The 12,516-nt window shown below is 40.5% G+C and overlaps 1 protein-coding gene across 1 annotated transcript in view; it reads left to right on the forward strand.

Annotated features, from left to right (window-relative positions):
- CRB2 (crumbs cell polarity complex component 2) overlaps positions 1-12,516 on the forward strand; it is a 264,482-nt gene that overhangs the window by 237,083 nt on the left and 14,883 nt on the right. The window contains exons 11-12 of the mRNA XM_069241708.1: positions 2,369-2,485; positions 5,776-5,896. Of these exons, the coding sequence (XP_069097809.1) occupies positions 2,369-2,485; positions 5,776-5,896 (238 nt within the window). The remainder of the gene's footprint in view (positions 1-2,368; positions 2,486-5,775; positions 5,897-12,516) is intronic.

The following is a 12,516-nucleotide window of genomic DNA, read 5'->3' on the forward strand; positions in this document are numbered from 1 at the left end:
ACAACTCCCAAAGGCAGTTTAGAGCGCGTAAAGTAGCACTCCTGTAGTGGGTATATACGCTCATCTATGCCTTTGTGAAATGGCCTCAAAATATCTGAAATGGGACCAGCCATGTTGCATTAATATACCATTAGTACACACAGAAAGGACTACCTTAGTGATAGAGTGTTGGACATTCGTTGGCAGATTCGCAAAGGCGTATACATGTGCGTAAAAAAGTGGCCCTGCAGTACTAGTTTCCGTACTCCTAAATGCTCTCGCGAATTGACACTGCTAACCTGAACCGCCCAATGTCGTTACCCTATTTGGAATGGACTCAAAAGCGGTCCATCGTCTGGACCCAATGATGGCTGCCTTAAATGGCTCCGTTACTTTCCGATGTAAACAACCGACTATTGCCTACTGGTCCTCTCCCTACTCTGAATGGGCACGGATAAATGGGCGGCTATTTCTACCATTCGTTTATTGCCTTTATTACATGGATGGTTGTATTGTTTTATCTCCTTGGTTAATTAGATGACAGTCCCTGTGATCATGTCTTTGCCTACATTATGTCACAGCTCATAACTTTGACTCTGTAATTGACTGGCTCAAGTGGCTATCAATCTTCCTGCTCCTGCTACTGGATTGAAAAGTAGTCCGTCTTTTTGATTCTGTAATTGATCAGCTTAAGCAGCTCCTATTCAATATGACTCTGTGACTGACATCTCTGAAGAGCTGCCCAACTTCTCGATTGCAGTAACAACTGGACTTCACAGCTGGTCAGCTCCTACATCCTTAAACTGACCCAACAGATCTCAATGAGCCTTTTATTGGCTGCCATAAATCACTGACCAGTCCTTTAGTCCTGATAATGGCTGATTAAGTAGGTAGCTAGCCACTGGCTTGATTCTGGTGTTAACTGGATTGAATCACTGGCCTTTTTTTGTGTTCGTAATTTAGAGTGGATTAACAAATTAGCCATTGTCTTGCCCTTCATTGTGACTGCAGGAGTCTTTGAAATCAATACAACTACTTTAAGTATGCAGCCATTTGCTAGAAAGGGGCTATTCAACATAGATATGAACGCAAGCATCTTAAAATAGTTCCCTAGGTATACGACAGGCCAAGTTAGCCACAGACCATCCCTAATATCCTATCAAGTTGATACATCAACCCAACTCTCTATGGAATTAATAACAATAACTGCAAAGTCCAAAGTAAAGGTGAAATTGTTAAACAAATCGTTTACACCCTGCACATGGATAGTTAAATCATAGACCTTTAAGGGTTAAGCAAAGTAAATTAAGCACCCTAATGTACATTTCTTAAAAGCAACAGTTGCAAAATGTGAGTTCCTCCATTTTTGTTAACCCCCTCACTTATAGACAGGGGCGGCTCCCCCGCCAGCAGCTGCAAAGCTTTTACAGGAAAACTTTAATAATCTCTGTTTATTACAGTTTTCTTGTAGAAGGGATGGGGCCACGGGCTGTGAAGAGCATGGAGGGGGAGTGCACAGCATATCGTGGCTAATGTCAGCCAGATGCACTACTGCAGAAATGGCACAATTCCACAGAAAATGATGCTTTATTTCTTAAAGTCGTGTTAACAAACCTTATAAAAATAAATTAAAATTTCAATCCATATTTATAGCCCAGTGGCTAACGTCTGCCTGTTGTAGTACTTCGGAAATCAGCACTGTTACCCTAGAGAATTTTGCCACTGTACTTCAAGTCATAACTCCATAAGAGCGTCCAGAACATCTGTAATTTGTAGATGTATCCAGAACATCTGTAATTTGTAGATGTGTTTAGGAGCACAGTTGACTGTGTGAGAGCTGCAAACAGCTAGTAATCAGCCAACGTGACGCAACATACATGTGCATATAACTCAGAGATAACTTCAAAAAAGTGAATCAAAATATTGAATGTACTGCCAAAATATACTAATCTCTTATTGATAAGATTAATTTTACTCCACAAATACATTTCAAATGTGGATATTGTGAGGGAAGGAGCGCCAGTTGTATTTTCTTCTAGCTGAGTTTAACGCCTTTCTACAATAATATATGTGTAGGGTGATTCAGCCAGAGCGTGTCAGACAAGGTTGCTGATCCCATCACTTCTACCCCTGAAAAGACAAAGAACCCTGAGTTGGGCTGGATTCATAACTTAAAAGCTCTAGAAAGAGGCAGGCACATGCTCATATGATAGCAAACCAGAAAGGATCATCTAGTCATGAACAGAGCAGAAGTTCTTTAAAACTAAATGGAATTCATTCTTTTGGCCTACTCTCAAAACTGATTCCGAGAAGTGGTGTTTGTTTGATGTGCTGTTTAAGATGGTTTCTCTAATCGATTTTCATTGCGATTTCTTTTTGCTGTTTTCAGATGGGCATACCCGCCAGACCAGTGCGATAAAAACTTCACCTGTCTAAACGAAGGCAAATGCACCAGTGGGATATGGGGGGCAAACTGCACGTGTAAGGCCGGCTTCACGGGAAGGAAGTACGTGAACAACATTATTTTATTCCTAACTGGACATTCGCCGTTCAGACAAATATTCTGTGGTTAATAACTGATGAACTAAAACACAGAAGTTGAGTGGCTTCAGAATCCTGAGATACAGGGTAACTGGGTGGATTAGATCAGAATGCTGAGATACCGGGTGACTGGGTGGATTAGATCAGACTGCTGAGATACAGGGTAACTGGGTGGATTAGATCAGAATGCTGAGATACCGGGTGACTGGGTGGATTAGATCAGAATCCTGAGATACAGGGTAACTGGGTGGATTAGATCAGAATCCTGAGATACAGGGTAACTGAGTGGATTAGATCAGAATCCTGAGATACAGGGTAGCTGGGTGGATTAGATCGGAATCCTGAGATACAGGGTAGCTGGGTGGATTAGATCGGAATGCTGAGATACAGGGTAGCTGGGTGGATTAGATCAGAATGCTGAGATACAGGGTGACTGGGTGGATTAGATCAGAATGCTGAGATACCGGGTGACTGGGTGGATTAGATCAGAATGCTGAGATACAGGGTAACTGGGTGGATTAGATCAGAATGCTGAGATACAGGGTAACTGGGTGGATTAGATCAGAATCCTGAGATACAGGGTAACTGAGTGGATTAGATCAGAATCCTGAGATACAGGGTAGCTGGGTGGATTAGATCAGAATCCTGAGATACAGGGTAGCTGGGTGGATTAGATCGGAATCCTGAGATACAGGGTAGCTGGGTGGATTAGATCGGAATGCTGAGATACAGGGTAGCTGGGTGGATTAGATCAGAATGCTGAGATACAGGGTGACTGGGTGGATTAGATCAGAATGCTGAGATACCGGGTGACTGGGTGGATTAGATCAGAATGCTGAGATACCGGGTGACTGGGTGGATTAGATCAGAATCCTGAGATACCGGGTAACTGGGTGGATTAGATCAGAATCCTGAGATACAGGGTAACTGGGTGGATTAGATCAGAATCCTGAGATACAGGGTAACTGGGTGGATTAGATCAGAATGCTGAGATACCGGGTAACTGGGTGGATTAGATCAGAATGCTGAGATACCGGGTGACTGGGTGGATTAGATCAGAATCCTGAGATACAGGGTAACTGGGTGGATTAGATCAAAGTCTAACTATTTTACATTTGTCAATTGTGTTGCAGTTTGTGGTTGCACAAGGATATGCACCTGAGAGTTTGCACGTCCATGGCTGGTTACCAAAATGCCCAGACTCTTTTTAACACTGCAATTTCAATCTAGGTTGCAGCCATGTTTTATTGCTCATGTTAGCTTCACTCTCTGGTGTCTGGCCAAGTCCTTCTTTGACTTGGGCTACGGACATTTCCTCCTATACACCTGCTGGAAGCTGCTCAGTGCATTTACCTGTCATTCTGTGCACATCCTTAATATGTTTAATATGTCTTTACCATATTACACCTCTGTCACACACGTGGTTGCTTCCATGATTTTTTGGGACTTTTGCTTGTTTTTTTAACACTTATTATTTTCGACTGTGGCATCAAAAACAGGTATTCTGGTGCAGCCGAGTCAACATTCAGATTGATAACTGTCACTAACGCCCACAGAGCTCAATAAAAATGTGTTTTATCTTGCATTGGAAATGTATTTAAAAAAAAAAAAAAAGCAGTGGATGTTTTGTGAAATGAGGAAGGAATTCTCATTTATACTCCACAGTAACTACATCATATTTCCATCAAAGAAATGCCACAAGCATGTCTTTGATGGATATGTGATATAATTATTATGGTTTTAGCATATAATCAGCAAGTGTTTACTGGTGCAATGAGTTACACGTCCCTGATAATCCAGTCACAAATCCCACAACTAATGCTTCATCATTGGAGAGAGAGCAGAAATCATTAAAAGAGAGAGAGAGAGATCGGATTGGAGGTCCAGCCTACACATGACGAGAGCAGCATGATTTGCAGTATGATAGCACACTGGCCTTATCGTCTAACGTTAGTAGGATGGTGAAAGAACTACCAGCTAAAAAGAAGGAAGATTTTCACTCTAATGCCATGAAAACAGTGCAGATATCTCATCGAGACCATTAATCTCTGTTGTGTTAGTCCAATTAAATCAATACCGACATCTCATCGACACCCTCTTTGTTCTGTTAGTCCAATCAAATCAATGCAGATATTTCATCAAGACCATGAATCTCTGTTGTGTTGACTACCATAGCACAATCTGTTCATGCTGTCCAAAGAAATTGTAGCCTGTGAAAACAACTTTTGCAAAAACAAACTCCATAATCTGTAATATCAATGTCTCAATTATATATAAATATCACCTTACATATGTTTCAGCTTCTACCTAAATTTACTGTTACTCAATATACACCATGTCTCCTGGCTGATACTGCGCTTGGACTGGAGTTCCAGATCTGGAGTTAGAATTGTACGTTAAGCCAGCCCTAGCATATATCATATGATATCATATTAAATCTATGTTTTAGCAGAAGTTATTTTTGCGGTCTGTATTTTGACTTCAAACTCGAAACACTGACTATGAAATTTAAAAGAAATGTAGGGAAGGGCAGTTAACTCAGAAAGGGAGATTGTGGGACCAGATGCTGTAAGCATCTCTACTAGCTCTCATCAGAGCAGAGAATTTCAGTCAAGATCTTTAGCACCATACAGAAAGCCTTCTGAGGGAGAAGGCTCTAGTTGGCTTTAACACCGGGTCCCCAGGAGCATACAAATGTAGCATGTAAGAAATACATCAATTTCATGATAGTTGAGCACTTCACTTGCACTGACAATGACCTTTTGCCTTTTTGAGGTGGACAGAAATCCTCGTTTGTGGCCAACTCCAGCTGTGTTTGGTGGGATCAGATATGGCCAATTCATTTCAAGTAAAAGAGAGATGGAATATGATGGGGGATATAGCAAGCCCAAATTCTGAAAGAGACATTAATGTGAATCAAAAAGGAGTTTATGAAAGTGGGACAGGAGTTTGTGAAGACATGAAGATGTTCTGGATGGACATGAGGAGGTTTTGAAGTGAGGGTGGTAGCTATGTCATGGACATGATGGGGCAAGAGATGTGGAGAATAGGTTGTTATTTTGGAGGATCTACTCTGGTCAACCAGCTAGATTCTGTGAGGAGAAACATAAAATGGCAGGATTGTGGGTGGTGCTCCCACCGGCTTTTGTGATTAATTCATCCACAAAAGTGTCTGGAAAGAAGCCAATAGATTACACAAACATGTTACCTGGATACAGAAATGTTATTCATAAGTTACTGCTTGTTTTCTTCCAGCTGTGAGGTCAACATCGACGAGTGCAACTCAAGCCCATGTTTGAACGGTGGAACCTGCCAGGACTCCATCAACAAGTACAAGTGTGTATGTAACGGCAGCTTCACTGGGAGCCGTTGTGAGGTACAGTAAACTGGCAGCCCTCCGTATTGTCACAGAAACACTTTGATCTTCTCTATCACTTTTAAGTAAATCTGAAGGCCAAACTATAGCAAATTTAGTGCAGAACCTTTTCTCCCAGTTCAACTAACTCAAAAGAGTTTTTATATTACGGAAATAGAAACAAAGCATTACAAAGACAGAACTGGGGTCTAGCTAGTATGGGTGGGTGAATAAGTTCAAACAAATAAGTGAGAACATGCAGCATTCTAGCATCATTTAGAATTGAGTATTTTACCTTTAACATGTCAGCCTGGACAATGCATGTAATTGTAGCAGAAAATCTGAAATACAAATTTGTGGACAATTCTTGCCAAAATTACCCATCCATGTACCATAACATTACTTTACACAGAATACCCCAAAATATTATCATGACATTTCCACAATGTGGCAGTGTTGTGTATGTATTTGAGACATTCTATTCATTTGGTGTATCCAAGCTGAGCCTGAATCCCCTATCCATGTGGTGAGAGTGTGCCAAAGTATTCTACACCTCTATGTCAAAATGTTGCAAAATGGCCACTCAAACTAGTTCACATTGATGTAACATGACAACCTATCACCTTATTAAAAAAACTCCCATCAGAGTAGAGAGCATACCACAGCAGTGCCAGAACAATAACAAGGCTTAAACTGTATCCGAGCAGCCAGCGATTGTATCAATCAATCAATCACCCTATCAATAGCCTCTAATGTCATTGTAGTTGTCTAGTCCAGCACTGTACTATGATCCACAGCGTCAATGATACAGAATGTATCCCCGCCACCTCAAAGCTGAGAGAATCTCAGCCCCACAACTGGGATCTTGCACTTCTTCCAAACCCCTGAGACATCATGTTCCCCCTGCTTCTTTGGGACCATCTGTGGGGCCTAGTGAGATAAGGTACAACAACCAAGCAAAAAAGTCAGGACCATGTACCTAAAATATTCTGTTGAGGAAAATGTATGGCTTTTGTTAGTCTGTTAACAGCGAAAGAACTTCAACCATGAAATAAATGTGTGTTCAACAACTTCATGCCGATTCATTCAGCCCTACTACTGGGTGCATTTTAATAAGTGCTAGATGTATATAACTTTTTTTTCAGGGAAGGGCAACAGGGAATCATCCTTGTGATCATTTGCCAACCCCAACAACAAAATGGATAACTAAACCATTTTATTCATTCAAAATAAAATATTTTGCTGAAAAAGTTATGAAAATAATGTAATTGTTGCGAATTTAGATAGATGATCGACTTTCATCTTTAAAATGTTCCTACCTTGCTGCTAACTTTAAAAAGAATTGACATCTATAAATATGTTTTGTTACTTGAACAGTTATTTGTATTTTATGGAACTTTGATTTTGTTGTAAGAATCAGAGATGTGTAGTGTTAGTAAGGATTAATGCGGATGATTTCAGGGGTTCCAACTCTTGTTTTAAGGGGGGCACTTCGCTCCTTACTTCTCACCTTTACCTCTCTCATCCACACTGAATCAGGCTTCTGTCCTCCTTTCTGAGTATCTTTCCATTAAACTCAATAACCCTGATTTATAACGAGAATAATGCATGGCAGAACTTCCCTGCATGACATCCTCAGAGCTGGGCTGGATGGAGTCTCCACTTCTGTTGCTGTTGATTGACATTTCTTGCATGAAGTTTTGTCCAGAAATATGTGGCGCTCGTTTCGCTTTGCGGGGACCTTTACCGTACGGCGGCTGTGACCGTCTTAATAGTGCATGATTTTTATTGTGTAGTAATGGAATGGCATAAAATGTATTAACAACTTTGCATGAACTGCTTTTTACTGTGGGGAGTGGTGGGTAAAGCTGGCAAAAGCTGTACAAAATGTGGCTGAAAAGGAAGTTAATAGTATTGTGATTCTTCATTTAGGCAACTCAACAATAGAGGAATACTTTGAATATGTCCCCTTCAGAAATATACATCAGATTTTCCTAAACTCAGCCAATATCACCCAGGCAAACCTATAGAGGTACTCAGGAATATAAAGGTCCAAACCCAGAGACCAAGCCAACAACAGTGAACATGCACACTTTCCATTTTTAGGTAACCAAGGAATTGTGCTCACAGCTACAGCAAAAACCGCTGAACAAGTATACAGCAAACTTGGCAAGATAGTAGAACTGTGCTCAGGAAGTGTGCTTTTCAAGGGTTGTTGTAAATCTGTCCAGTAGTCTTTGAGATATTAGTGTTTTTAAAAAGTGTTGGGGGTGTGAAAGGGTTAAAACGTTTGTGCATCTTGTCGGTTGCAAAAGCCAATTTGCTTTTACAGCATTTGACGAATATGCAAGAATTATGGCAGACAGGATTTTGAGATAGCTCTTGATATTTTCAAATTAATGTAGATCCATCAAGGAAAGGCCTAGTGCAAAAAAGGAGAAGCAAAAAAGAGTTTTGTATGCCGATAAAAAGTGGCACTGTCTGACTGTTCAGTACAAAACTTGTCTGAAGCTTTGAAGGATTGGTCTGCCAAATTTTGTGTCAGCCCATCAAAAATGGCATAGTTAAATGGGGAGCAAGATAACTTCCATTTGCTTTTAAAGCTGTTTGAAGAATCTAAATTAAAGTTTGGCAGTCAATTAGCAATGAATGGAATTGAAGTATCTGCACACAATTTGGCAGACCTTTAGCATTCTGTTGGTTATGTCAGGTTTTGAACGGTTCCCTCAATGTTCGCAGGCAAAGAGAAATGAGGAACATTAATAGTTTTTATTCACTAATACAGTGGTTCCCAACCTTTTGACCTCTGTGGACCCCCACTTTATCATTACTGAAAGCCAGGGACCACCACTGAAATCCTTATTGGAATCCGGGGACCCCCAATGAGTTATTACTGAAAACTGGGGACCTAATCTGTTAATCTGATTTAGTTGTCTAAGCAGTCGCGGACCCCCTGAGGAGACTTCGCACGCCACCAGGGGTCCCCGGACCACAGATGGGAACCACTGCACTAATAATTCTGGCTTTGTTTGGTGAATCTGCGTGAAATTTCCAAAGCACTTAACGAATAAAGCCCAGTTCAAAGCCAGCAAACTCCTGCTGCACACACCTGAAGGGGTTTGGGTGCAGGACTTGCTGAAGGTTGTGCAAAATGTAGAATCGGTAAATAGCATGTGTAACTGGTATTTATAAAAAAAAAATATACAAAGAAATGTACAGAAAATACTGTTAACCATTTGTTATTGTTCACTGAACACAAAACCCTAAACCCTCTGAAATGTTCAAGTTATTTTATGCAAGACATATTATAGCTCGCTCTGCTCTTGGTAGACAGAATTATTTGTCTATAATATTGGCAAAGTGGTGCACTGTCCATGACAGGACAGTGAGTGTCGTTCGTGGTAGTCAGTTCTGTATCCTGTACCATTTGTAAAATGGTGTACTGAGCTTGGCAGACCGTGAGTTACAGTGGGCACTCATTTGCAAGGGGTTTTTCAGGTTTTTAAATGCTGAACCATAACTAACACTTAACTGAGTTTTTTCAGTGAAAAAATCTACAGGGAGTGCAGAATTATTAGGCAAATGAGTATTTTGACCACATCATCCTCTTTATGCATGTTGTCTTACTCCAAGCTGTATAGGCTCGAAAGCCTACTACCAATTAAGCATATTAGGTGATGTGCATCTCTGTAATGAGAAGGGGTGTGGTCTAATGACATCAACACCCTATATCAGGTGTGCATAATTATTAGGCAACTTCCTTTCCTTTGGCAAAATGGGTCAAAAGAAGGACTTGACAGGCTCAGAAAAGTCAAAAATAGTGAGATATCTTGCAGAGGGATGCAGCACTCTTAAAATTGCAAAGCTTCTGAAGCGTGATCATCGAACAATCAAGCGTTTCATTCAAAATAGTCAACAGGGTCGCAAGAAGCGTGTGGAAAAACCAAGGCACAAAATAACTGCCCATGAACTGAGAAAAGTCAAGCGTGCAGATGCCACTTGCCACCAGTTTGGCCATATTTCAGAGCTGCAACATCACTGGAGTGCCCAAAAGCACAAGGTGTGCAATACTCAGAGACATGGCCAAGGTAAGAAAGGCTGAAAGACGACCACCACTGAACAAGACACACAAGCTGAAACGTCAAGACTGGGCCAAGAAATATCTCAAGACTGATTTTTCTAAGGTTTTATGGACTGATGAAATGAGAGTGAGTCTTGATGGGCCAGATGGATGGGCCCGTGGCTGGATTGGTAAAGGGCAGAGAGCTCCAGTCCGACTCAGACGCCAGCAAGGTGGAGGTGGAGTACTGGTTTGGGCTGGTATCATCAAAGATGAGCTTGTGGGGCCTTTTCGGGTTGAGGATGGAGTCAAGCTCAACTCCCAGTCCTACTGCCAGTTCCTGGAAGACACCTTCTTCAAGCAGTGGTACAGGAAGAAGTCTGCATCCTTCAAGAAAAACATGATTTTCATGCAGGACAATGCTCCATCACACGCGTCCAAGTACTCCACAGCGTGGCTGGCAAGAAAGGGTATAAAAGAAGGAAATCTAATGACATGGCCTCCTTGTTCACCTGATCTGAACCCCATTGAGAACCTGTGGTCCATCATCAAATGTGAGATTTACAAGGAGGGAAAACAGTACACCTCTCTGAACAGTGTCAGGGAGGCTGTGGTTGCTGCTGCACGCAATGTTGATGGTGAACAGATCAAAACACTGACAGCATCCATGGATGGCAGGCTTTTGAGTGTCCTTGCAAAGAAAGGTGGCTATATTGGTCACTGATTTGTTTTTGTTTTGTTTTTGAATGTCAGAAATGTATATTTGTGAATGTTGAGATGTTATATTGGTTTCACTGGTAATAATAAATAATTGAAATGGGTATATATTTTTTTTTGTTAAGTTGCCTAATAATTATGCACAGTAATAGTCACCTGCACACACAGATATCCCCCTAACATAGCTAAAACTAAAAACAAACTACAAACTACTTCCAAAAATATTCAGCTTTGATATTAATGAGTTTTTTGGGTTCATTGAGAACATGGTTGTTGTTCAATAATAAAATTAATCCTCAAAAATACTACTTGCCTAATAATTCTGCACTCCCTGTACGTGTGTGTGCGTACACACACACATATATTTAAATTACTTTATTAATTTCATAAAATTAAAATAAATTGCATCAACATAAAAGTCTGATGTGTTTTGGTTAGCTGCTGTTTGGTTAATTTCAATTACAAAAAATGAAACGGTCACTCGGGCTGCAGGTGAAACAGAGTTTACCCTGGAAACTGACGCGTTTCCGCCTACTCCGCAGCCTTGATCACTTTCAATTTCAATGATGTGAAGGTCAAATATAATTGTGAGAAATCACACCTTACTGGCTTACAAATGCATGTTGCAATGGCTTGGCGGTGGAAAAATCTCTGCTAACAGGGTTTGGGCCTATTCAGTGCGATTTATCCTGATGCACGGAATTAACACCGTGTTACCTTCTGGTATCTTTATTCTATTTAAATATCATTGTTTAGAACTACAAAATCGGAAGAAACAGAATGGCGTAATCCACATTTGCAAGTCCTCAATGAGTAATATTCTATTTAATGCCATTGTTAAAGGAAGGGAGGGACATCAGAACTCACTCGAAGCATCTCCTTTTGAAACTCCTGACACTTGCCAAATCTAATAAATGTAACAATTCAATCTGAGCACATACATGCAGTCTCTAAAAGTATTATGGGGGAGGTTGTCATGTTCAGAGATTAGGATTGTATTAGGTGAAAGAGTACTGCATTTTATTTAATGTGTGGGCTATGTGCAAATTGATATTTAAAATGCCACGAGAGGGCGGTGTGGGCTTAGGAATGGAGAGCACTTTTCTTTCATAACTATACCAGGAAATCTTTGACTTGATATCGCAAAAAAAAATATATATATATTTATATATATATAAAAGCATTGTACTTGAAGGGGCCTGACCAAAAGCATATATATGTATGTATGTATAAATATATATATGCATTTTTATGACTACATGAGGCTGTCTCTAGGCCAGACCTAATGAAGATGAAAATGTCATCGTTTAAAACACTACAAGCATCGATAAGTTTGAAAAAGTCCATTTAAATGTAACTTTTAATGTAACTTCAAATTCAGCTATGCTTTTCGATTGATGGAGTTCGAGGGAAATATAGAATTCTTTACAAAAATGTGTACATCTATGAGTGTATTTATTGGCCTTTTGACAACTTCAGTCACAAATGCTGTTTGTAGGGAGTATGTCACAGAAGCACTTGAATGGGTGAGAGTTCCCTAAGCCATGATTCAGGAACACAGGTGGGGGAGCATCAGGCTAGGAAGTACACGCGTGTTAGTCCAAGTGCTCCAGGCCATATTTTGCGCAACGCTATTGTAACGAAGTGATGTGCATAGTTGGCTAAGCAGGAAATTATGGGTTACAGCACATGATGGGGTGTTATTTGAAGAAGTACGGGTATTAGAACAGGACCACTGTAGCTTATGGTGTCATCACATATTGCCAACATGTGGCACAAGTCTGCGATAAATAGCTGCAAAAAACACTTGTTTTATGAGAACAGAGGGGGGGGCAAACAGCAAAATGTCATTTTAAATAGTGCT

The sequence above is a fragment of the Pleurodeles waltl genome, chromosome 6 (genome assembly GCF_031143425.1).
Source record: "Pleurodeles waltl isolate 20211129_DDA chromosome 6, aPleWal1.hap1.20221129, whole genome shotgun sequence".
Taxonomy (NCBI): domain Eukaryota; kingdom Metazoa; phylum Chordata; class Amphibia; order Caudata; family Salamandridae; genus Pleurodeles; species Pleurodeles waltl.